The sequence below is a fragment of the Chaetura pelagica genome, unplaced genomic scaffold (assembly GCF_000747805.2).
Source record: "Chaetura pelagica isolate M959 unplaced genomic scaffold, ChaPel_1.0 scaffold13, whole genome shotgun sequence".
NCBI lineage: Eukaryota > Metazoa > Chordata > Aves > Apodiformes > Apodidae > Chaetura > Chaetura pelagica.
Genome location: NW_009954543.1, coordinates 5003630 through 5027329, shown reverse-complemented (window position 1 = coordinate 5027329; position 23700 = coordinate 5003630). Strand labels below are relative to the sequence as shown.

Below are 23700 nucleotides of genomic sequence, written 5' to 3'. Positions count from 1 at the left end.
TGGAAGTATTGTGTTGCACAGATAATGTATGCTAAAAACCTGTGTTATTGCGTGCAGCGGTTTCTAGAAATACTTAAGAGCATCTAAATTACTTAGGGAAGGTGAGCATTTATTTACCAAGGAACTGTTGAAGTTACCCCTCCTTTTACAGGTTGAAACTAGGACCTTTGAAAATGTTTTAGGAATACTAAAATTCCTGACAAATTGTGTATGCAGTAGAGCAGCTTAGAAGCTGGGACCCAAAATAGGCTGTAGCATAATGATGAGGATAGTCACTGCTGGGGAAGTGGATTTAGCAGGGTGTTCAACGCGGCGATTACCATGGAGTGGATAAGCATCCTAACCTCGAGGCTTTGAGTTACTCTGGGTTTGCTCTGTGTGGTTTAAAAAATTTGTTTCAAGATGAAAGTCTTCTCAAGATTTGGTGTTGCCAAGAGTAGCTCTGGATGCAGTAGGAAAAAATTCTGCAAGAAGTATGAGGCAGAACACGTGCGTCTGAAGGAAACCATATTTTAGGCAGCTCTACTGGGGCTTTACACACATCCTCAGTGTGGTTGACTGTAGCTGGATTAATCTTCACAATCATACATACTGTTAACAATTGAACCACACATTTAATTTTTTTGTTGTCTTAATGTTATTAAAATATGACTAGCTTTTGGAAGCTTGTTAAGTTATCACATTGCCAAACTCAAAGATTTTTTTTTAATGGTATATTAAAGGGAAGTCAATTTTAAGAGATGGACAAACAACCTGTTGTAAAGCCTTAGTATGTTTTTTAGTTGCCCTTCTATGTGTGGAGCTGGTACTTCAGAATTGTGTAGACTTTCCCTATCCTCGTAGGTGTTCATGTCCTGCAGTTCTTTGAAACCTTGGAAGATGCATAATGTTGCACCTAGCAATTCAGGAGAGGCAGCACTTTTGTGTTTCTTTTCTTGTTGCTAATTAACTGACTACTGAATAGTTCCTGTTTTTCAGAGTAGTGTTTTTTGTAGAGTTTTGCATCTTTCTTCTGAGTAATTAAAATAAGAAATTTATTTTCATAGTCTGTTGTGTGCAGGTGTTTTTGAAACATCAGCTGATAATAAAATTCAGTTCACAGCTAATTTCACACATTATAATTTCACCTTAAAAGTACTACTCAGATTTAGAATCTTGGAATAAAACCACGTATACATATGTATAGAAAGTTCACACTTCTGTATTGTGTTACTAGGTTAGAATCCCAAATTCTGTACTTTGTTAGGTTTTTTTTAAGAGCACAATTTGTGGTAGATTTTGCAGCAGTATAGTAGTTGCTTTTTGTTGATTACTTGGAAATACTTGTAAGCAGTAATGACATACTGTAGAATATAAGCACAGCATGGTTTTCTGGTTTACCAGCAACTAGTTAAGTCATTGCTTTTACAAAGTACATTTTAAAAATTAATTCTCCTTCCCTATTCTTGTTGTTCTGGAATGACAACTGTATAATAATGATGATGATGATGATAATAATGCCTTCTTAGTTTTTGCCTGAGTAAATGTGAGCGTGAGGTTTCAACTTGAAATCAAGTTTTTCAGCGTTTACCTATTTTCCATTAAACACTTTGTCGTTGCTTTGCTGTACATAATTTTTCACAGTAATGAGAGCAGGGGAAATGGAAATATGCTTACTGTTGTGGGTTTTTTTTGGTATTCTGCCTGTGCAAAAAATCAGTTTATTGTAAATAAAGGGCTTAATGTGGTGTGCAGCTCTCGAGTTCATAATAAAAACACATGCTTGGTGTGTTAGACAAGCAAAATCATCCAGTTTGCAAGATAATATTGACATAATATTGACATTGTTCAAAAGTCGCATGGACTTGAAACTTTAAAGTAAAATATATGGTAATAAGGGTTTGAGTTTGTACTCCTTCCTTACACTCCTGTGTTGCAGAGAGTGCAAATGAGGTCTGGTTGTTCTTGTCTAGGTAGGTTTCCTCCAATGAATCCAAGGCTGCCTGTTTGTTGGGAGTCTAAGAGGGAACTGACAATTTAAATAAGGCAGTAATTAGAGCACCGTAGCAATCTGAAGTGCATACTGCTTCAATGGTACATGTTACCAAATATGTGGTAAAATCTAATTTATTTTTTTCCCCTAGCTTAGAAGCACAGTGAGCAAAATACTAGCACTGTGAAAATTAATGGGAGTCATGGTGGAAATTTGTGTGAGGGAAGGACTTAAGTTCTGGGCATTTTGTCTCAGCAGTCAGTGTGGAATCATGTAACACTGCTGCAATTATTTGGTTGGATGCTTGTGTTGGGTTAGTAGAGTTATCTTAGATCTATATTCAAAAAGGATATGAGGGCTAAAAATGTCCTAAATTTGATGTACCACACTCAGTTCACTGCAATACCATTCTCTACAGTGGCTATTACAGTAGCACTGATTTTGTTTGTTTTTGTTGTTCTGATGATTGTTGTTATAGTGACCACATACTCTTGAGATACTCCATAGTGAAGTTACTATTAATACTGGGATTGTAGATTAATATTCTAGAGAAGGGTGTAGAGCAACAGGACAGCACAGAAGATTTGATAGGTTAGACCTGTTACAAAGCATGAAGGAGGTGTCGTCAGAGGTCCTGCTGACTGGATGTGTCAAAGTCTTACTGGATTTGTGAGGATTAGTGGGCATATCTTGGAACTCAAACAGTCGTTGCTTCAGGTGCTGTGTATGTATGCAGGTTTGATTATCTCCCACTATGAAGCTGTAACGACAGCAAGTTATTACCTTGTTTAAAAGCATTGATTTTCAAAGGTCAGTATTTACTCTCAGAAGTCAAAGGCCAGCATGCTGCCAGTCAGGAATTGATCCCATGTGGTTGCACGGAAGTTGAGAATCCGTAGATTTTTACAGCAGTTTCGCAAATAAATGCATTTACTTGTGGCTGACCAAGTTTTGATGTTGACTCTGTCATACTTTTGGGATTTACTGCTCAAAATGTTACTTTTCTAAACTACCTACCATCTTGGGCTTTTTACGAAACATGAAAATATTTTGCTGCTTTGAAATGATGTGTTTAGGTTTTATGATATTATAAATTACTTTGAGAAATGAAAATAATTATTTTGTTACAATCTTGAATATAGCTTCAGCAAATTTAAAATCCAGTATTTACAGTGGTTTTGAATGCTCCTATTTAAGTTAAAAAAATAATGTACAGTATATGAAGTATGTATGAATAGTTGGTCTGTCTGGAAAATTGCAGTTTTAATGACTGTGTGGGGTGTAGGCCCTGTGTGTGTTGCATGGTCCTGTGGATTGTGCAGGACGGTGATTAAAAATACAGGCTGGTAGGCTGTGCTGGTTTTGCAGAATCATTGGTACTGGAGGAAGGGCCCCAGGAGTGGCTTTAATAAGAAGCTGAGAAGCTCTTCCTGCTACAAAGCCAGCCAAGGAGCCATTAGAGGGACAATAGATATGCCTCTGCCATTAACATAGGAAAGAAATGTTATAACACCTGAGCAGAGCTAGCACTTAAAGAAGAGATGTACTGGAGAGGGCAGTGGCCCTTGTGGTTGGTGGGGAAGAAGGTGCCCAAGCAACAGTTTGCCGGCAGCCCATGGCGAGATGGCAGCTGTGCCCCTGCACTCATGGAGGAACGTGGTGGAACGTTCCCTGAAGGTGCCAGGAGGAGTGAAGTTGGCCAGTGGACTTGGATTTTGTGGCCAGAGGATTTGCTGCCTGTGGACTCTTGATTATGCAGCTTTGGAAGACCCCGGCACCAAGGGAGTTTGTTCCTGAAGCAGCCTGTGACTCTGTGGGAAGCCCAGGCTGGAGTAACTTGCTTCAGACTTGTGAAGGAGAAGTTTGTGGAGGACTCTCTCCCATGGGAGGGACCTCATGGGAAAGCAGGGAAGGACTGTAAGGAATCTTTTTTTTCCTGAGGAGGAAGGAGCAGCAGGAACCACCAGCCTGTGAACTGACTCTAAACCCCTGTGCCCCTAGGGGGAAGGAGGGAGAGAAACTGGGAGCAAAGTGATTTGGGCCCAGGAGGAAAGGAGGGGTGGGGTAACATATGCAAGCACTGCTCTTTGTTTTGTCAGTGTCCTGTGTGCATTTGATTATTGTGAAATTAAATAATTTTTTCTGCAGGTTGAGTCTGTTTTGCTCAGGACCTTAATTGGTGAAGATCCCTCCTTGTCCTTTGTCTTGATCCATGAGCTTTGTCCTCCTTATCCCAGAGTGTGTGTGAGGGGGGAGTTAAATGAGTGGCCATGGGGCTGTTCCTTTGTTGTCCTATTGGGCCCAAACCATGACAAAGGGTCCACTGGAGGTTACCTGCCCCTGCTCTTTGCTGTAGCCAGAACTAGTTTCGAAGTTAGGACAGATCGGTCAGAGCCATGTGAGTTGTGAAAATTTCCAAAGAGAGTGATTCCACCCTCTTGGTAGCATTCTTGTTTGTGAACTTTTTTTTTTTTAATAACCAATTGGGATTTTCTCTGTTGCATGTTTTAGCTCTTGGCCTGGTGTCTTGCAACTCATTGATGAGAAGAGACTGGCTCTTCTCATCTTGCTGCCCCTTCCAGCTAATGGCACGCTGTGGGTAGCGCCTAAATTAGATGTCTGTTGCCCAGGCTGAAGAAATGTAGTTCCCTTAGACTTTCTTAGTGTCATGTGCCTCCAGGATTTTATTGACACCCTGCTGGACTCTCAAGTTTCTCTGTGTTTCTTTTAAAGGAGGAGGAGGGAGAGAGAGAGAGTGTGTGTGTGCGTGTGTGAAAACTGGACACAGTATTTCAGATGGAAGCTGAAGTGCTGAGTAGAGGAGAGTAATCTCTTCCATTGATCTGTGGCCTGTACTGCAGCTGTCCTGAGCGTGGAAGCTATAGTAGCTGTACATGAGCAGTCCAACAATTGCTTTAAGTTGGCTGAAGCACTGGTGCCTTCCCCCGTTCATAACCACCAAGTTCTCACATACCTATTCTCTCCCTTGTGCTGGCACTAGCACTCTTGTAGACCTGTGGAAGGTCAGATTTAAATCAAGAAGCTAATCCAAGTTGAAGCAGATCAATATTATTTTTTCAGATCAGTTTTCTGTCCCAGGTGACTGTTCAAACCCTTGAGCTGACTCAGGGAAAGTGAATGAGAAGGGGCACAGGACTGCTTTCTTCCGCTTTTGTTAGCCTTTGCTCTATAGTAGGTGAGAGTGTTGAAAGGGAGGCAGAGGCTTTAGGGCCAAGTAATAACAGGCCCCCAGAGGATTGGCCTGCCTAGCTGGGATTTCCTTGTCAGTTTTCTTGCTTTCATCTTTTGTTTTATTCTCTTTTGGGTTGTGCTCTAAAGGGCATTGAAGTTATTTCCCAAAAGGGACAGGTAGTGTGGCTTCCACAAGTACATGTGGCCTAAGTTGAAGTAGATACTGGTTTCATCAGTGCAGTAGCAGGGTGTTGTGATTTGGGCCTAGCATGACAACAAAGAAGCAGCCACATGGCCACTCACTCAACTCTCACCCTCTTACCACACACATGCAGACACACTGGGATGGGGAGGACAAAGGCTGTCTAGAGTCTCATTGATTGAGATAAGGAAGGTTTGCTCACAATTTACAATTCCAGGCAAAACAGACTCAACTTGGGGAAAATAATTTAACAGTAATGAAATGCACACAGGACACAGACAAAACAGAGCAGTGCTTCAATACCCTACCCCCACCTCTCCCTTCTTCCTGGGCCCAAATTCCTTTGTTCCCGGTTTCTCTCCCTCCTTCCCCCCAGCAGCACAGGTGGAAAGGGGAATAGGTTTAGATTCTTCACAGGCTGCTGTTTCCTGCCACTCCTTCCTCCTCAGGAAGAAGGATTCCTTACAGTCCTCTGCTGCTTCCCCACAGGGTCCCTCCCATGGGACAGAGTCCTCCATGAACCTTTCCTTCATGAGTCCTTCCCATGAGATCCGGAGCTGCTCCAGCCTGGGCTTCTCACAGAGTCATGGGCTGCTTCGGGAACAGTCACTTCCCCTGGCGCCAGGTGTTCCACAGCTGCATAATCCAAGTCCACTGGCAGCAAATCCAAGTTCAGGGACTGTTCAGGGAATGTTCCACCATGTTCCTCTGTGAATGCAGGGGGACAGCCTGACATCTCGCCATGGGCTGCTGGGAAACTTTTGATAGGGCACCTTCTTCCCCTTCTTCCTCACCAACTGCGGGCACAGGTACGCCTTTCCAGCACAGCTCCTTCTGACTGCTTGCTTTAATTTGGTTTTACATCAGTTCTTTTGTATGTTAATCGCAGAGGCACATCCATTGTCTCACTGTCTTTGGAGCTGGGGGAGCTTCTCAGCTTCTTACCAGTGCCACCTGTGGGGCCCCTCCCACACTACGAAAAAACCTGCCAAACCAGCACGCAGGGGTATGAAATAAAACAGTAGAGGCTTTGCTGATATTAAGATAAGGGAATATCTGTGCTGGGTTGTGATAAATTAGTAAGGACATTTTATTTAAATAACATGGTTATTATTTCCATAGACGTGAGATGGGATTTTCAAAAGTAGACATGCAGTGTGAAAACAAAGATCATGTTGACTTTTGATAGAGCTGATCTTTACTTTCATTAACCAATTCACATTTACATTTAAATTTTTTGACATGAAATATCTTGTTACTTGCTTAGTATTAAATTGCAAGATCAGTGCTTGTGCTGGTGGCTGTATGCAACAGTGAGCTGATGTAATACTGAATCATGGGAGAAACTATTCTTCCTAAGTTGCATAATCACCTCACGAATGCTGATTTTATCGACATTTGAGATAGTTCTCTGTAGTCTTGCTCTGTTGTCATGTTCTCCCAGAGAGGTGATACTACAGAATCAGTGGAGTATAGAAAAAATTCAGGAAAGAGTTTACAGAATCACAGGAGAGTTGAGGTGGGAAGCACGGTCTGGAGATCAGACCAAATCTGGAGTTTGTTGGTTTTTTTTGTTGCTTGTTTGTTTTTTGTTGTTTGTTTGTTTGCTTTAAGTTTTTTTATTATGCTTAAATAAATCTTTGGTTTGGTTTTTTTATTTGTGCCCCTTGTCTCTTTTTCATTCACTGGATACCACTGAGAAGAGTTTGGCTTAGTCTTTTTTACACCTTCCCACTAAATATTTATACATAGGGATAGGACTCCCCCATAACCTTCCATTTCCCAGGCAGAACATCCCTGGTACTCTCATCTTCTTGTGTAACAGATGGTCCAGTCCCTTCATTGTCATAATCATTATGGAGATCTGTATGAAGGAGAGCCTGAAGAATGATTCATATGGATCTAGTCAGAGATAGTAAGTTTTTGTTTGGCAAGAATTAAGAGAGAGAGCCAAATGAATTAAAGCCAAAACTATGTTAATAAATTTGAGTGATCAGTATGATAGCAGACTTTTTACAGGAAATTGAGAAAATAAGTATGGAATGCAGTGATCAGTTTGATGTGGTTGGAAGATACTGGGCAGATGAGATTGGATAACTAAATGGAAGCCAGGGTACCAAGAGGTTTAGGAAGTGCTGGCATCATTTGATAATTGAACTGATGGTTTAGGTAGGATCTTTAGAGGGGAAATAAGGAAGGATAAAGTAGTCCTGAGAGCTACTGACAGGGAAAAGGGAGAAGGTACAGTCTCAGGTGACATTCTCAGTGTTACAGTGGGGAGGTAACAGAAGCTTTGAAAGAACAACAACCAGAGGGAAGAGTGCTGGGATGTGTTTGGTACAGGTAGCATGTGACCGAGTAGGCAGTGCCTAAGAGAGTTGGTGGTCATGATATTGTGAGGCTAAAAATGCTCTGCACCCAGTGAATGGATGCTTAACGTTCAGTTTGGCCAATGCAAATGAATTCCCCTCCCATTGAGAAAAGGATTGTCAGAGCTCTGTACTATTAATCACAAATTTAAGTACGTTTCTGAGTAGTAGTGTTGGTGAGAAACTGGAAGTGGCCATATAGTCACTAGCAATAGCTAAGAAAGGTCTGCTAGAAAACTGTTCTTTTTCATGCTTCGCAGTGTCTTGGCTAGTTTTGGTCCTAGCCTGTGACAGCACCATAATGATACTCACCTAAATTTGTTTACATTTTTGGCTGGTCAATATTATAACCACTAATTTCTAACAGTCTTTGTATGTTCTCTAGTGTTTGTTTATTCTCTCATGGGGTTTATCTGGGAGTAAATTCTTATAAAAGCATTTTAATTGGAGTCTTGAGATTGTATTCAGTGTTTATTTTTTTATGAGTTTTTTTAAGCTATAGAAGATCTGTTTAATTAGTTTGGTTAATCTTTTGTCTTTCCCCAATTAAAAATTCTAAAAAAAACCCCTAAATGATAAAACATTGCATGGGATTTTTTATATTGGTACTTGTGACTGAATTTGATTTTGAGATAAATCAGTGGACTTCTGTAGAAGGTGCATGTTAATTTAAGAACTCTGCTAATAGCAGACATCTGTCAACTTCATAGATTGTTTGATAAAAAACATTGAGATATTTTATATTGGTTTTATTGTCAAAAGTAATGTTCTGTCTGATAATGTCTCAAATATCCATCCTCTTCCTTTTTGTTCTAGTTGTCATGGATGATGACGACGATGAATCCTGTCTCCTTGATCTGATTGGGTAAGTTTTCCTTCATGAGTTTTTTTAAAAAAATTGGGAAAAAAATTTTGCAAAATCATCTTCTAGAAGACTATTCTATCTCAGTACTGTCTCAAGACTAGGTGACTTGCAAATGAAATGAATAGCTGTGCTCCACTTCCATCATGTGGTGATGCATGTATCACAAAGCCTTCAATCTCAGTGTATGCTGACAGTCTACTTGCTGGCATTCTCCTCAGCAGAAGCCAAGGAATGAGTGTGCATGGAGGTTGGATTATCTTCTCAGCTGTGGTAATATTAAGTCAGTGTAGAAGCACCTTACTAAGATTGTTATAAACTTCATTGCAGAGAACTGTATTTTAGGATTTAAGAAACCCCCTCAAATATTTGATTAGTGGAACAAGATATTTTGTTGACACTGTGGTTGTATTTTAAAGGGAAAAGTGAAATTATTCTTTTCTCAATTATAAATATTTAATTTCTACTAATAACATGTATTAAAATGTTACATATATTAAAATGTTAGAAAACCAGAATTGCTACCCAGCACTGTTAAGTGTTCACAACAAACAATCATTTATCAGCATTTTGCTCAAACATATTTAATTTTAATAAAATTGGGGATTTTGCATGGTCCTGGGTTGTGTGTTTGGTTTTGTTTTGGTTGTTGTTTTTTTTGTTTCTATAGCAGTTTTATTTGGAGGTTGATAATTCCATATGGGAAACTCAAAAATAATTAGGAGCCCTGAAGCATGAGGAAGATTTTTGTGGATTGTGTATGTGACAGGTTACCTTCCATTGGCTAACATTTATGTCAGTATTCAAGAATGGATAAAATACTATAATGCATTTCAAAGAAGAAAATGGAACATTTTGTGTTCGACACTTTGTTCAAACTCTGTGAGAAATTAGTGTGACATCAGTCTTGTAACAGTTAGTAATAGATCGTCTCAATTTCATACAAGAATTTTTTACTGTCTTCCGTGTAGTGAATAAATAGACCTTTTACTTTTCTCACGCATTTGAGGCTTCTAGCTAAACCAGTGAGAGCTTTAACTTGAGAAAAAAATGAAATATCAGCACAGTGACTGCTGTAATACGAGGATGACTTTGTGGTTGCTGTAGCAAAAGCATGGCTGGTCATGGCTTACAGTTATGTTCTGTGAAGTACACTGTGCAAGGTTACTGATTGTCACCATAAGAAAACACGTCCTGCTTAGAACATAAAGATGATAGTTGACTGCATGGGACAATTAAGTGCTCTGCCATGAGCATGAATCACAAGGATCCTGGTACAAGTTCACAGGTGGTTCGGAAAATGAAGTGCCCTCTATACACATGAGTATGTGAAAAATTTGTTTTCTTCTGCTGCCAGCAATTATTGTCTTAAGTATCTAGAAGAATGGAAAACAGCATTTTTTTTGTATCTGATGTTTGATTTTGGTAAGTGCCATCTAAAATTCCTTCCCTTACTAAAGACAGTACTTAAGGTGATAGTGTTCTTCATTTTTAATTGCATTTTTTGTGATTTAAAGCCAGTGAGCATAGCTAGTATTAGATGGTCTGGCTATTTATCAGTAACACTCATAATCATGATAGAGCTCTGTATAAGTTCTGTTCTCCTTAATTCTTAAAATTTAGTATAATCTACTAAAGATATATAAACACTTCTACATTGTAAGCATAATTGTACAGCAAAGTCCATGCCAAGTACTGTCTAGCATGTCTTTTGTAAACATGAGTGCAGTTTATTTTTTAAGCGAAAAAAAGAGGAATAGAAGTACATTTGTCTGTTTAGTAGAGTTGTTGTAAACATGAAAGATCTTTAAATTGTGCTCTCTTTATTTTCTAGGATGATCAAGAGAGAAGGAGACATGTTCTGAATTAATATTTGTTTTACATGAGAATCTCTTGCTTCTCAAAAATGTTATTATTACTTGTTAATCAATAAAGATGTTTTCAAATTAAAAAACTTCCATATCATTTTAGTCTTCATGCTAATGGATGTGTTGGGAAATGCTCTACAGTTGTAATAAAATAATGCCATGTAACTAAACCTTTGAGTGTGTTTTGCTGTTTGTGTATGTGCAGTTAGATTTGGTTGAATTTCCAAGACTCACTTTACCAGACCACATTTTTAATCTGAATTTTATTCAGTGATAGTGCTAAGTTAAGGAAATACACTGATATTTTATTTAATAGTATTTAATATTTCTGAGGTTGATTTCACTTGGAAAAGATGCCATTTTTTTCTCCAAGTGAAGGGACTGTTACTCTGGCAAGCAGAAGTTTGTGTTAACTTACATTAAGAGTAGCAGAAAACATGTTAAAGATTCAGATTTTAAATACCCTGGTGACTTGCACACTAGCTGAACAGGCATTATAGTTCACTTCTGTAGGAGAGATGGTACCTGTTTGCGTTCTCATGTTATTTGGTGGTAGTATTTTTCTTAGGGTTTGTGCTATGTGCTGTTGTAAAATACTGTGTGTTTTAAGAGAGTATGAGTGATACCCTCATGAAGGGAAGAAGAATGCAACTAAAATTTTGTGATGATCACATTTTATTGCTTGAAGTACATGGTACAAGGACACATACGATTAACATCTGAAAACTGCTGATGTGGAAACAGATGCTTAGATGATAAAAACTTTCAGCTTTGCATTGGGGTCAGTGGAAGAAATGTTTTTGCTATAGACCTCATCTACATTAATACAGTATCTGTCTTAGTTAAATTAGCCTCATAAATAGAAGGAGCTTTCAAAAAGTGGTAACTTTGTTTTTTCCCCCCCTTAAGGGACCCACAGGCGCTGAATTATTTTCTACATGGACCTAGTAGTAAATCTGTAAGTAGCATTCCTCTGCGTTCAACATGTGTAATCTTCATTGAGTGTATTATTTCTGAACATGATTTTTGTCTTTCAACAGAGCAATGAAGACTTGACTAATGCAGAATATTCTGTAGCCAACTCAAATTCAATTTTCGCCAACTCCAATGTAAGTGGTCAGGAGATAAATTGTATTTATATTGAAATTGCATGCTTCTGTTATGGCTTTACTTGACTTTTATAAAAACACTGAGGTAGATGTGTGTTTTGACCATTTTTGCATGAAAATTCTGGATCCAAACAGAGCCATCTCATGCTGTTAATATTTTCAGTATTTCATTGGATTTTCAGTGGGGAGTTGATCAGAAGATGCTGTATTGTTGGGTGCTGTTTTGTAAATGTGTAAAGCAGCTTGCTGAGCAGTGACAATGTTCTCTAGTGTAACTTTCTCCAGTAAACTGGACTTGTGATTTTAGTAATTGTAGATGTAGCAGTGCTCAAATGTAGACTCTAAAAGTTAGTAAGTAATGCATTTTCTGGGTATGTTAGGATGGTTTTGTTTCATATTTCTAAATAGAATCTGAGCTACTAATGAATGACACTTTTGTTTCTTAGACTGAACAGGTATGTTTAATTCCTGTAACTTCAGTGTCAGGGAAGACACTTCAAGTTCATTAGGTGGTGCAAGTAGTGTTCAGTGTTCTATTTTGGCCAGGAGCATACTGTAGTGCTGGACCAAGTTTTACCCAGTGAGGCTGTGGAATCTCTGTCCTCGGAGATCAAGCCAAAGCTGATCTGCTCTAGTGCATTGTGAAAGACCAAGAGGTATCTAAAATATAAATAGATGGTTTCAGAGACCTTGCTTATAGCATAAGATACCTGAAAACTTAAAAGCATCAGAGTTTTTAATAATCAAAGTTTTTGCAGAACCCGAAAGTTCAGTTTTTGTATGTATTCAGAATTGCTACCATGAAGTAGGATTGACTGTCTTGATGTCCCATCTCATGCCTTTCAGTGGCAGAGTTTACAGATTTTTTCAGTGTCAAGGGTTCAGTGCCTTAGCTGGTAAGCATGCTCAGCCAACACCTCACACAAAAAAGACTTAAGTTTCTGCCGACTGAAGGGTGAGAATGTAGTGCCCACACTTGAGCTTTTCCCCTCTCCCCCCTTGAGTGGAATGATTGCATACCACCACTGGTTGCAGGTTGGTTTCCCTGAGGGGATTGTCAGTGTTGGTTACAACCCTCATGAAGAGGATTAGCCATTGCTCAGTTACCTTCCACCTTCCTATTGTAGTACACTGTAACAGTTTAAGAGAGCAGAATATTCATGGAGCCAGTGACAATAAGAGTCTTAATCGTTAAGCAGATTCATGAAGTTGCAGTGGCACTAATGTCTTGTTGAAATTAGTGTGGTGTTTTGTATGACTATTCTGAATCTGGGAGCAGTGATTGAGATGTTAAATTGGCAAGTCCCTGTTTCCACATAAAGTTGGTTTTGGATTTCGAACAGTCCTGGGAGCAGGGGATGAAATTTAGGATTCTTCATTCTAGTGGGAGAGTTTCAAGCTCTATTAATCTTGATTGTATGTAATTCTATATAATGTTACTATTGCTATTATTAATATTAGTTGCATTGTTAGTACTAACTGGAATAGCATTAGCTGGAGCCCTCCAAGTTACACAGTTGTGAAAGATTTCAGATTGGACATCAGCACTGGAAACAACTTACAGATGCAATAGGGAATTCTCCACAAAACCTGATATTGTGAGTCCTGTTCATGCCCTAACTGCGCCTATGTACAGTTAAGAACCCGATTTGTAATTTTAAATGTTTATGAGGTGCAGACATCAAGACATTTAAGCACTAGTTGAATTTCTTTGGTTCACTTGTATGTTAAAAACAAAACGTAATTTTATCATTGTGTTTTGAAAATATTGTATTGAATTTTAAGAGCATGTGATAATTGTAGCTTGCAGCATCTTCACACACTTTGTATGAAGTGAAAACAAGCTTCTATGACCTTCAAGGAGTAAAGGCTCAAAATACGAATGTGACTCTTGATTTCACACCACATTTTGCATTTGTCCTGCCCTAAAATGAAATGGGATGTGGTTTTTGAGTACTTGGATGCAATTTTTGCAATTCAGAAAGGTGTATTCTGTTTTAATTAAAAACTATGCTTTATGTATTATGTATTAAAATTTGTCATTCCACCTGTATAAACCTGATACTTGTGTTGTCTAGAGATTCTGGACATGGCTTTGTTTTTGGAAATCAGTAGTCCAGAGTCAAGCAGATCACAATATTTTTATGGATATAGATATGAAGGATTTTTTCATTGAAGGTGGTACTTACTATTTGCTGTAAGCTCACCTATTACAGTTCTCCTTATCCTTTTTACTAGCATAAACCACAGAGTCTCTAGCGTTGTTTTCCTTACTGCTTTGTTTCTGATTTTTTTCTAAACAAAAAATTATTGTAATTCCTTACCTTAGTGAAATGGTCACTAGTTTGCACTGTGTCACTATAGAAATGCTGATAGGAATTTGGAGATGGCTCTCATTTGGTGGAGGAAGTCAGTGACTCCTCAGAGCACTTTCTCCAGCCTTTTCCCTGCTACTGTTGTTGCTGCTGAAACCTTGCCCCAAATGGAGCTACAGTGGAGATCTTTTCACTCCTCCTTTCCTCCTTTCCTTTATCCTTTTGTCTGTGCTGTGCTCAGCTTGTGAAAAGGAAAATGGTACTTCAAGAGCATGTCACATCCTCTTGAAAAAGTGCATCTGCAGAGCTGAGTGCTGTGGAATTGGGAGGCTTGAAAATAGTGTCTCCAGCAGTCTGTTACGAGGGCATGAGTGGGACGTAAAGGATGCACATGTTATATGCTGACCCTCTGTATGGGATGCATGTCACCTTATATACATACTATGCAAATAATAAAATTTTCTAAAGAAAGTTTTCTTGCATGAAGAGAAGCTTAGTGGGGAAACAAAGTAGAGCTTGCAATTTCTGAAATTCACTAATTTCTTGTTTTGCATTTCAGAACACTGATCCTAAGTCATCTGTAAAAGGTCAGCTTGGAGAGGGGCCTAGTGATGGACTGCAGCTGTCCAGTAGCCTTCAGTTTCTTGAAGATGAACTTGTATCTTCTCCTTTACCTGATCTTACTGAGGATCAGCCTTTTGATATTCTTCAGAAGTCCTTGCAGGAGGCCAACATTACTGAACAGACTTTGGCAGAAGAGGCATATTTGGATGCCAGTGTAGGTTCTAGCCAACAGTTTGCACAAGCTCAGCTTCATCCTTCTTCATCAGCATCCTTTACTCAGGCTTCTAATGTTTCTAATTACTCAGGTCAGACGTTGCAACCCATAGGAGTTACTCAAGTGGTACAGCAACCTGTTGGAGCATCATTTGCAAGCAATACAGTCGGTGTGCAACATGGCTTTATGCAACATGTTGGAATTAGTGTTCCCAGCCAGCATTTGTCTAATAGCAGCCAGATTAGTGGTTCTGGGCAGATACAGCTAATTGGTTCATTTAGTAATCAGCCTTCCATGATGACCATTAATAACATTGATGGATCTCAGATAATACTGAAAGGCAATGGTCAGCAAACACCTGCAAACATGAGTAGTGGCCTCTTGGTTCATAGACAAACTCCAAATGGTAATTCACTGTTTGGTAATTCAAATTCAAGTCCAGTAGCACAACCTGTAACCGTTCCATTTAACAGCACAAATTTTCAGACGTCATTGCCTGTTCATAATATCATCATTCAAAGGGGTTTGGCACCAAACTCTAACAAAGTTCCCATTAATATCCAACCAAAGCCTATCCAGATGGGTCAGCAGACTGCTTACAATGTGAATAACTTGGGAATACAGCAACATCATGTACAGCAAGGGATTCCGTTTGCTTCTGCAAACTCACCTCAGAGTTCAGTAGTTGGTCCTCATATGTCTGTTAATATTGTTAATCAACAAAATACAAGAAAATCAGTTACACCTCAGACAGTTAGTAATGCTGGAGGTAGTATTGTTATCCATTCTCCTATGGGACAGCCTCATGCACCTCAAAACCAGTTTCTCATACCTACAAGTTTGCCTGTTAATTCTAATTCAGTTCATCATGTCCAGGCCATAAATGGACAGCTTCTTCAGACTCAGCCTTCCCAGCTGGTTCCTAGCCAAGTGTCTGCTGAGCACGTAATGCTCAACAGGAACTCTTCAAACATGCTAAGAACCAACCAGTCGTATTCAGGACAGATGCTGAATAATCAGAACACAGCTGTTCAGCTTGTCTCTGGCCAGACATTCACAGCTCCTGGAAACCAAGTTGTAGTAAATCATGGAACTTCACAAATTGTTGGTGGACAAGTGCCACTGCAGCAGGCATCGCCAGCGGCGGTGCATTTGTCACCCAGTCAAGCTAATGTTTCTCAAGGTAGATCAAGTTTTACTACAATGTCACCTGGGCAGTCTGCAGTCTCAAACATGTCTGCATCCAATCGATTTGCTGTTGCAAGCTCTTCTGGTTCAGTACATCCTAGCTTGGGAGCATCCGTTCAGTCTGTCGCATCAGGAGGAAATTTTACAGGAGATCAGCTCACACAGAACAGAACTCAAGTTCCAGTCAGTGCATCACATCGTCTTCCAGCATCCTCTGCCAAGTCCATCAGCACCTTTAGTCACACGTCAGTTGGAGTAACACAGCAACAGTTTGCCTTTGGTCAGGTACGAAAGCTGTTTGAGAATGTAGCCAAAGAAATACTTCTAATCTATGCTAAAGTCTGGTTAGCTAAGTATTAAGTCGGTGTTAATACAGAGAATGTTAATTTTTCTAGTTTATTACAAATGCTGTGGAAATGCTGAAAATTACTGTAACCCAGAGACAGAATTTCACTGGGTATTTTCTAAAATCTATCCCTGAGTGAATGAGTCTGTTACTTGCCTTAATTCAGAAGATCTTATTGGTGATTTAAAGTAATATTTTCACAACTGCTTTGCACTGATCTATTTCTGCTTCCATTTAAAGGAATAGACATTGTAAGGTTAGAAAAACTGTGAGCTTTTCTGAAAATCTTACCATGGGAGCTAGATGTAAAGGCTAGGGTACAGTCTTAGCACTTAGATGTCTTTTTGATCTCACAAAAACTGTGCCTGTGTTTTCAAGGTTTGACCTATTCAAATTAGAGATGGAAACATTTATTGGGTTTCTTGTTGTTTACCATACAAAATTAATCTGTTCAAACTTTATCTTTTTGGCTTTTTGCACACTGTAGTTTTGTGTGTCTGTTAGAAGCTTTCAAATTTGAAGCAAAGATGAGGGAAGAGATTTTTCTCAGGTACCTTAAGAGATAATACCTTTGAAAGCAGTTTCCAAAACTTAACATTTAACAAATGCTTTCACTAAGAAGAGGTCTACTTAGTAGTAATAAAAAAAATATTTAAGGATTTACTTTAAAGGTGACTACTGGTCTTTTTTTTTTTTTTTTTTTTGGTCCATTTGGTGTAGCTGCAGTATTTATTAAACTCGAGTTTGTATGTTTTCACAAGTGAAATATTTAACTCACTTGTCACACAGTTAGCAACAAGCTGTAACTCCACTTCTGTCCTTTTTTTGCTTTTGTTTGTTTTCTTAGGTCATTATAAAATACTGATAATAACCATCTCAGCATACATTTGCACCAGTTATCATAGATCTTTCTCTTTTCCCAAACGTCTAATGGATGTTTTTTAACAAAGACCAAAATGGTCTTAGAAAATAATGTGTATTTAGGAAATAAGGGTCAACATGTTGTAGAACCACTTTTTGAGTCTTTGCTAAAACCACTAGCACAGGTTGTAACATTTTATTTGGAGATAAGTAATTTGAGGCCTGTCTGATTTTCTTCATGTGTCTACATCTTCCCATTTGTAGGATATATGCTGGGTCAGTGAGTTTCAGGAGTTCCAAAAGTGTAGTATCTTGTATTGCTGTAAAAAATTATTTTGTTTTTATGCTGAAATTTAGGAGTGGAAAATGGGAACAACAGAACAAATTCTGCTGTTTACCAGAATCTTTCCAGTTTCTACTTGCATTTTAAATATTGTACTGTATTGTAAACTGTGTATCATATAGTTGCTAGACACTGGACAGTTTGTTACACTGTGTTTTTTTTTGTTGTGGAGGCAGCTTATTAAGTCATCTTGCAGTTTTGAGACTATAAAAAGCTGAGCTTGCTGAGGGCCACTTGGAGTGATAGGTCATGGGTCTTCCAAAGTACAACTGGGGCATATTTCTACTGTCAGTGCTATTTCTATTCCTCTCTGATTTAGTTTTGTAAAATTCTTGAACTTGGGAGGTATGGAGATATCTGAAATTTGACCACTTAAAAATTTGAGGTTGAAAAAAGATGCATAGAGCTGAATTTTAGTTGCCTTATTTGCTTTTTTCCTCTGTTTTTTAAAGCTTTCAGTAAGTTTTTGACTGTGGTTTGTTGTTTGTTTTTTTTTTAATGTATGTGGTACAGAAAAAAGCTATGAACCAGACATCACCAGTTTCTGCATTGAAGACACAGGATAATTTGAGACAGCCTCAGCTAACAAGTCTTCTGAGCAACACACTATCAGGTCAACTAAGGTCTTTTTAAAATCATTTTCCTAATTTTCTCCAGCAACAGCAATTTTTTCTTCTGCATTGTGTCAGATTTGCATTGATAGCTTACACAGGGTCCTAAAAGTCATAAGAATTTTATTTTTAGAATAATTCAGACTAAGTTTTTCAGTATTGAATATGTGCTTTTATTTTTCCCAACGCACAGCACTTAATTTTGTAGACTGAAAAGTTGAATCTTTACCATAAGCAATTATTTCTCCCCTCTAGGAGATCCAAAGTTGTGCCTTCTTTAATTTTTCTTGTTTATTTTTTTTTTCAGCTTAGGAAAATAGAAATAAGTAATTTTCAAAATATGGACATCTGCTAAAAATTCTATGAAACTTCTAGACTGTGTTGTGATGGCTACTTCAGATACAGAGGAAAGAAAAGTAGCCATTACAAGGTTTTGTGCAGGCTGTCGTCACCCAGTTTGGTTTTGAATGTGTCACTTCTGGTTAGAATAGTTAACACATTGTGCGTAGCAAAATATTGGGCTTTTCAAGCAGCACCATGCTACTAAAAGAACAAAACCAGTATATTAAACCCCAGAGAAATACAGTAATCTTCATGTTCTCTTTGAATGTAAGTAACCTTTTTGAATAAGGTCCCGTTATCTACCTGCTTTATTTTTCCTTGTGTACTGTTATGTGCAAGCTGTCCAGGCAATTCTCAACAATCAGCACAGTATGGGGATTTTTTGTGTGTGGAAAAAAATTATAAAGAAATCCTGTTTGTGTTGGTTGTAATGTAGCATGGCTGATAAGATGCTGTTTGAATTCTTCAGCAAGGCATTTGGAGGAAGTCTGATCATGTAGAAAGTGTAGAAAAAAAATTATTGTGCCTGCTGTCTAAATTTTTTCAGGAGCTCTAGAAAAATTTGCTTTATATCTTGAGGAACGGTTAGTATTGAAAAGCTTGATAAAATACACCATATGGTTTTCTGTAAATTGTTGGGCCACTGTACTTACGGTACTTGAATGTTTTCTTACATTTCAGTGCTATGGTAGGAGGTGATTTATATCTGAGGATTTTTGTAGTCTGCAGAAGCAAGTATCATTTCCTTTCAATTTTTTTCTCCACAAGCTAGTTGCATTAATGTTTTTAAGCATAAGACCGTATATTTCTCCCTAAGAGCTAAAAACTCAAGAAAAATGTTCAGGATAGGTACATGATGTTATGCTGTTATTTCTTTGGATGACAGGTCTTTTTAACCTATTTTTATAGGACAGGATGCTGGAGGAAAAGTCATACAGCAATCTCTAGGAACAGCACAGCTGCAAGAAAAAGTAATAGGAACATCATCAGTTCAACAGAGTATTCAGGTAGAGAATACTTTTATTTGTATGTGTTCTTTTCCCTTAAAATTTTAGTGAAGTTGGGGATGTTTCAACTCCATCTTGATAATCTAGGAGTCCTTGCTGGTTTTCTTTAGAGTATATGAAATCACTCAGGCTTGTCAGATTCTACCTTATAATAATTATTGAGTATTTTGCAAATTGTTACTTAGAATGCTGCTTTGAGATTTGATTCAATAAGACTTTACTGTTTTCTGAAGATAATTTCATGTGACATAGCAATTCTTCATTGAGCTGAATGTAAGTTAGATCTACTCTTACCAACACTTCCTACAAATTCAACTATTATCTAACTGCATGGAGTTGGTTTGTGAGAAGTAGCAGAAGAATCCCATCTGGTCTTTGTCTGCTTTACTCTACTGCATTATCTTTTTTACCACCAGAAGTTCTGTATATGGCAGCTATGTACAAAAATTTAACAATACATCTGGGGTTTGGGACTGAAAAGGAAGGCTAGCTCTTTCGGAGAGGGAGTACAAGAACTGGAGGGAGGAGGCCTGAACTGAGTAGCTGATGGCAAGAAGTGAGGTTTTGATGTAGGCTTGAAAGCATTGTCTTCGTTGTTGATGGAACTAAACTACAAAGTCATGGAATAAAACAAGGGAGGATCTGATTTAGAATTTTTTCTTCCTTGCTGTAAATGTATTTGTCAGTGTAGTAATTCATGAATGTTTTCCCTTACTAGTGTACAAGTAGACCAGAAGATGCTCACAGTAGTGCTGTATTACAGCTAAAGCCTGGTTTTGTAATTGTTGGTCAGATGTGGTGCCAAATACTTCTTATGCTCTTGAAGGTAGAGGGTTTTTGGCTAGCAAGTAGCATTATAGGGTTCCTGTGTCCTACTGCACCTACTTGACTAAGATAAATGCTCGGTATCACATGCTGTTTTGTTCCTTCTAACCATGTTCAAAAGAGTTTCAGTGTTACTTAGAGTTTCAATGCAATCTTACTTGAGATGATAAGTATCTTTTGCACTGTGACCCATTTCATTAGTAAGACTAGTTGACTGAAAAAAACCCAACAACTTCTTATTAAACAAAGACTCTTCGGTCCAGAATGGCTTATTTGGGAGAATACTTGGATTGCAGTAGTGCCTCTCATACAGGAGAGCTTCACATCTTTGGACAGTGTTCTCTTGAAAAACCTTGACTTCATAAATGTCTAAGGAAAGGAGGTGATAGAGATCTACCTCATGGGTATATCTATAGAACTGACACTGAAACAGAATTCCCAAAACAACTTTCACCCCCCACCCTAGCCATCGCAGCTTTTGAGAATCCAAGTAGGCAACCTTAGCCTGCTTTTCTGACAAGTACTCTAGTCCATCCCAATCAACCAAGATGACATCAGCTGAAAACTGCAGAGACAGTTCTTGAGAGCAGATTTCTTTGGAAAAGTTTTTAATAGTACTTTTTCTTCATTTCACCTGCTGAATTTGACCAGCCTTTTTCCTAGTGAAGCATGTGTATGGACTAGAGTGAAATTTGTCTGCAAACAGCGTTTCAGACCTTTGGTTTATGTGAGAGAAGTGGCTTCTGTATTTTGTTGCTGCAGTGCCCTGTGGAAATAGCAGCTATTTGAAAGTGTTAATACTTCTATGGTGTTTACAGTGGTATTGGTGATATACTAAATTGGCAGAAATTGATTCTGAAACTTACTTTGCAAAGGAGGGGATATATTATAATTTGTCTTTTATTTTAAACTTAGGTGGATGGTCATTTAGTTGGACAGAAAAGGCCTGCTGCCAAACAGCTAACTAAAGGAGCTTTGTAAGTAATTCTTTTGTAATATTGCTGCAGACATTTCCTCTAACCTTCCTTTCTTTTTAGTTTTTGTTGGTGTTAGAGTATGTGTTAATTATATTTAATTAATATTCCTTGTAGTATTCTACAACAATTACAGAAGGATCAGATGCATGCTGTGACACCAGATAAAAGTCGGTTTAGATCATTAAATGATGCAGTTCAGAGACTTCTTTCATACCATGTGTGCCAGGGATCACTGCCAACAGAAGAAGACTTAAGAAAAGGTAATTTTCTTTTTAAAATTGGCAATTAGTTTGTAATAAATATATTGACATAATTATTTATGTAAATTAGAGCAATAAGAAAGGGAACACTTCAGAATTTGTGCAGGTTACTGAAGAAGAGTAATTGAAAGTATATTCTTGTCTTTCTAGTGGATGGTGAATTTGAATCTGTAGCTACACAGCTCCTGAAGAGGACACAGGCTATGCTAAACAAATACAGATGTTTGCTTATAGAAGATGCAATGGTAAGGTGTATAACCCATGCACAATTTATATTTATAGAATGTGATTCAGTCTGTTAAACTCAAACATCTACAGGAAGGTGAGAGCTAGCATTACAGTTAATTTTGTTGATACTATTTATTGCCTTTTGAAGGAGATAAATATATGAAGATTTTAAAGATTCATATATAGAATCATAGAATGGTTTGAGTTGGAGGTGAACTTAAAAGATCATCTAGTTCCACCTCCCTTGGATGGGCAGGGACACCTCCCACTACATCAGGTTGCTCAAAGCCCCATCTAACATGGCCTTTAGCACCTCCAGCGAGAGGGCATCCACAGCTTTCCTGGGCAACCTATGCCAGTGTCTCACCAGCCTCACACTAAAGAATTTCTTCCTAATGTCTAACCTAAATCTTCCTTATTCCAGTTTTAATCCATTGCCCCTTGTCCTCTTGCTACATGCCCTTTTAAAAAGCCCCTTCCCAGCTTTCCTGTAGGCCCCCTTCAAGTACTGAAAGGCTGCTATGAGGTTTCCCTGGAGCCTTCTCTTCTCCAGTCTGAGCAACCCCAACTCTTTCAGCCTGTCGTTGTAGCAGAGGTGCTCCAGCCCTCTAATCATCTTCGTGGCCCTCCTCTGGACTCTCTTCAGGAGCTCCATGTCCTTCTTATGTTGGGGGCTCCAGAACTGGACACAGTACTCCAGGGGGGGTCTCACAAGTGCAGAGTAGAGGGGCAGAATCATTTCCCTCTGCCTGTTGGCACACTTCTTTTGATGCAGCCCAGGACACATAGCCAGTATATTTGTTATTGCACCAGTAATTTCAGTGGCTAATCTGCATTTTTTAAGTGTGCACAAATAATAAAATCAGTGAAATGTGTTGAGTTTGCATTTCACATACCACCCAAGTAAGGGTGCTGTTCTGTGAAGAAGTTCCATAGATGTTGAAGACACATGATCTGTTCTCTGCTTAAACTTTCGCTTTTGTGCTGAACAGACTGTGGTAGTCAGGTGATTTCTGTATATTATTGTGGGTGATAGAGCCTGAAAGAGAGTTGAACATTCAGAGGCCTTCAGCCGTGTTCTAATTGTCATACTACAATTTAGGAAATCATTACTTCTCCTTAGAATCTAGGTGGAGTCTCAGATCGGAAGTGTTCCTGATTTAAGTGCTTTCACATTCCCAGGCACAGAAGAAAACTGACCGAGTTACTTTAGGAATTTGTTTTACAAGCATCAGGAAATGTCATCATGGCTTCAGACATGCTAGTTTTCAAGCCTGGAAAAGTATTCAATTTTAGTATAACAGACATTTAAATCACTCTCCTTTAGAGACAGGAATACATAATATAAGTGTTAGAATTAATATGCTTTTGGAATCTAGCAAGTCCCCTGAAAAAGATACTAACCAAATATTTGCAAGTAATTGCAGGTGCAGAGAGGGGTTGGAGGTTAAAATCTGTTCTTTTAGCATCTGATATGTTGTATGATAAATCCCATTCAGTCATTTGCAACTAGTTGCCTGTGTTATGACTTAGTATCCAGTGAACTTCCTTCTGTGGTGGATAGATCCACCTGGCTTGAAGGCATCATCAGCAAAATGCAACTCAGCACCAACTAGGTAGAAGGATGGGAGAGAAGTGCAGGGAATAAACAATATGATAGGGTGGTCCCATTGCAGGATTTTTGCTGGCTTGATCTCTAAAGGAGAAAGATACTGTATCATTTAAATCATCGTGGTGGAATGATAAACATACCCAGTCCTGAAAAGTTACGGTTCTTCCAATTGGAATAGTAATTCCTTATTTTAAAATCTTTAACAAAATGTACCATGACATGTGAATTGTATTTTATGTTTGAGTTACAGTAGTGGTTGGGGTCACAGCCAAGATCTTTGAAGATGCTGTGGAATTGCGAGCATTCTCCACAAATACCTGATGAAATATGTTCCTTTTCTCTGAAGGGTAGTGAAGCTGTAAATGTTTTGATTTGGTACCAATGTATGAGTAACTGTGGAGATTTTTTTAGTTTTATTTTTTTTCTCTTTCCC

General features: G+C 38.5%; 1 protein-coding gene across 1 annotated transcript in view; it reads left to right on the top strand.

Moving 5' to 3' along the window:
* Positions 1 to 23700, top strand: part of GLTSCR1L (GLTSCR1-like) — a 33671-nt gene that overhangs the window by 7973 nt on the left and 1998 nt on the right. Inside the window, exons 2-10 of the mRNA XM_010004949.1 lie at positions 8552 to 8600; positions 11375 to 11423; positions 11506 to 11574; positions 14449 to 16140; positions 17919 to 18018; positions 19268 to 19365; positions 21106 to 21167; positions 21282 to 21427; positions 21578 to 21672. Coding sequence (XP_010003251.1) covers positions 8557 to 8600; positions 11375 to 11423; positions 11506 to 11574; positions 14449 to 16140; positions 17919 to 18018; positions 19268 to 19365; positions 21106 to 21167; positions 21282 to 21427; positions 21578 to 21672 — 2355 coding nt within the window. The 5' untranslated portion in view covers positions 8552 to 8556. The remainder of the gene's footprint in view (positions 1 to 8551; positions 8601 to 11374; positions 11424 to 11505; positions 11575 to 14448; positions 16141 to 17918; positions 18019 to 19267; positions 19366 to 21105; positions 21168 to 21281; positions 21428 to 21577; positions 21673 to 23700) is intronic.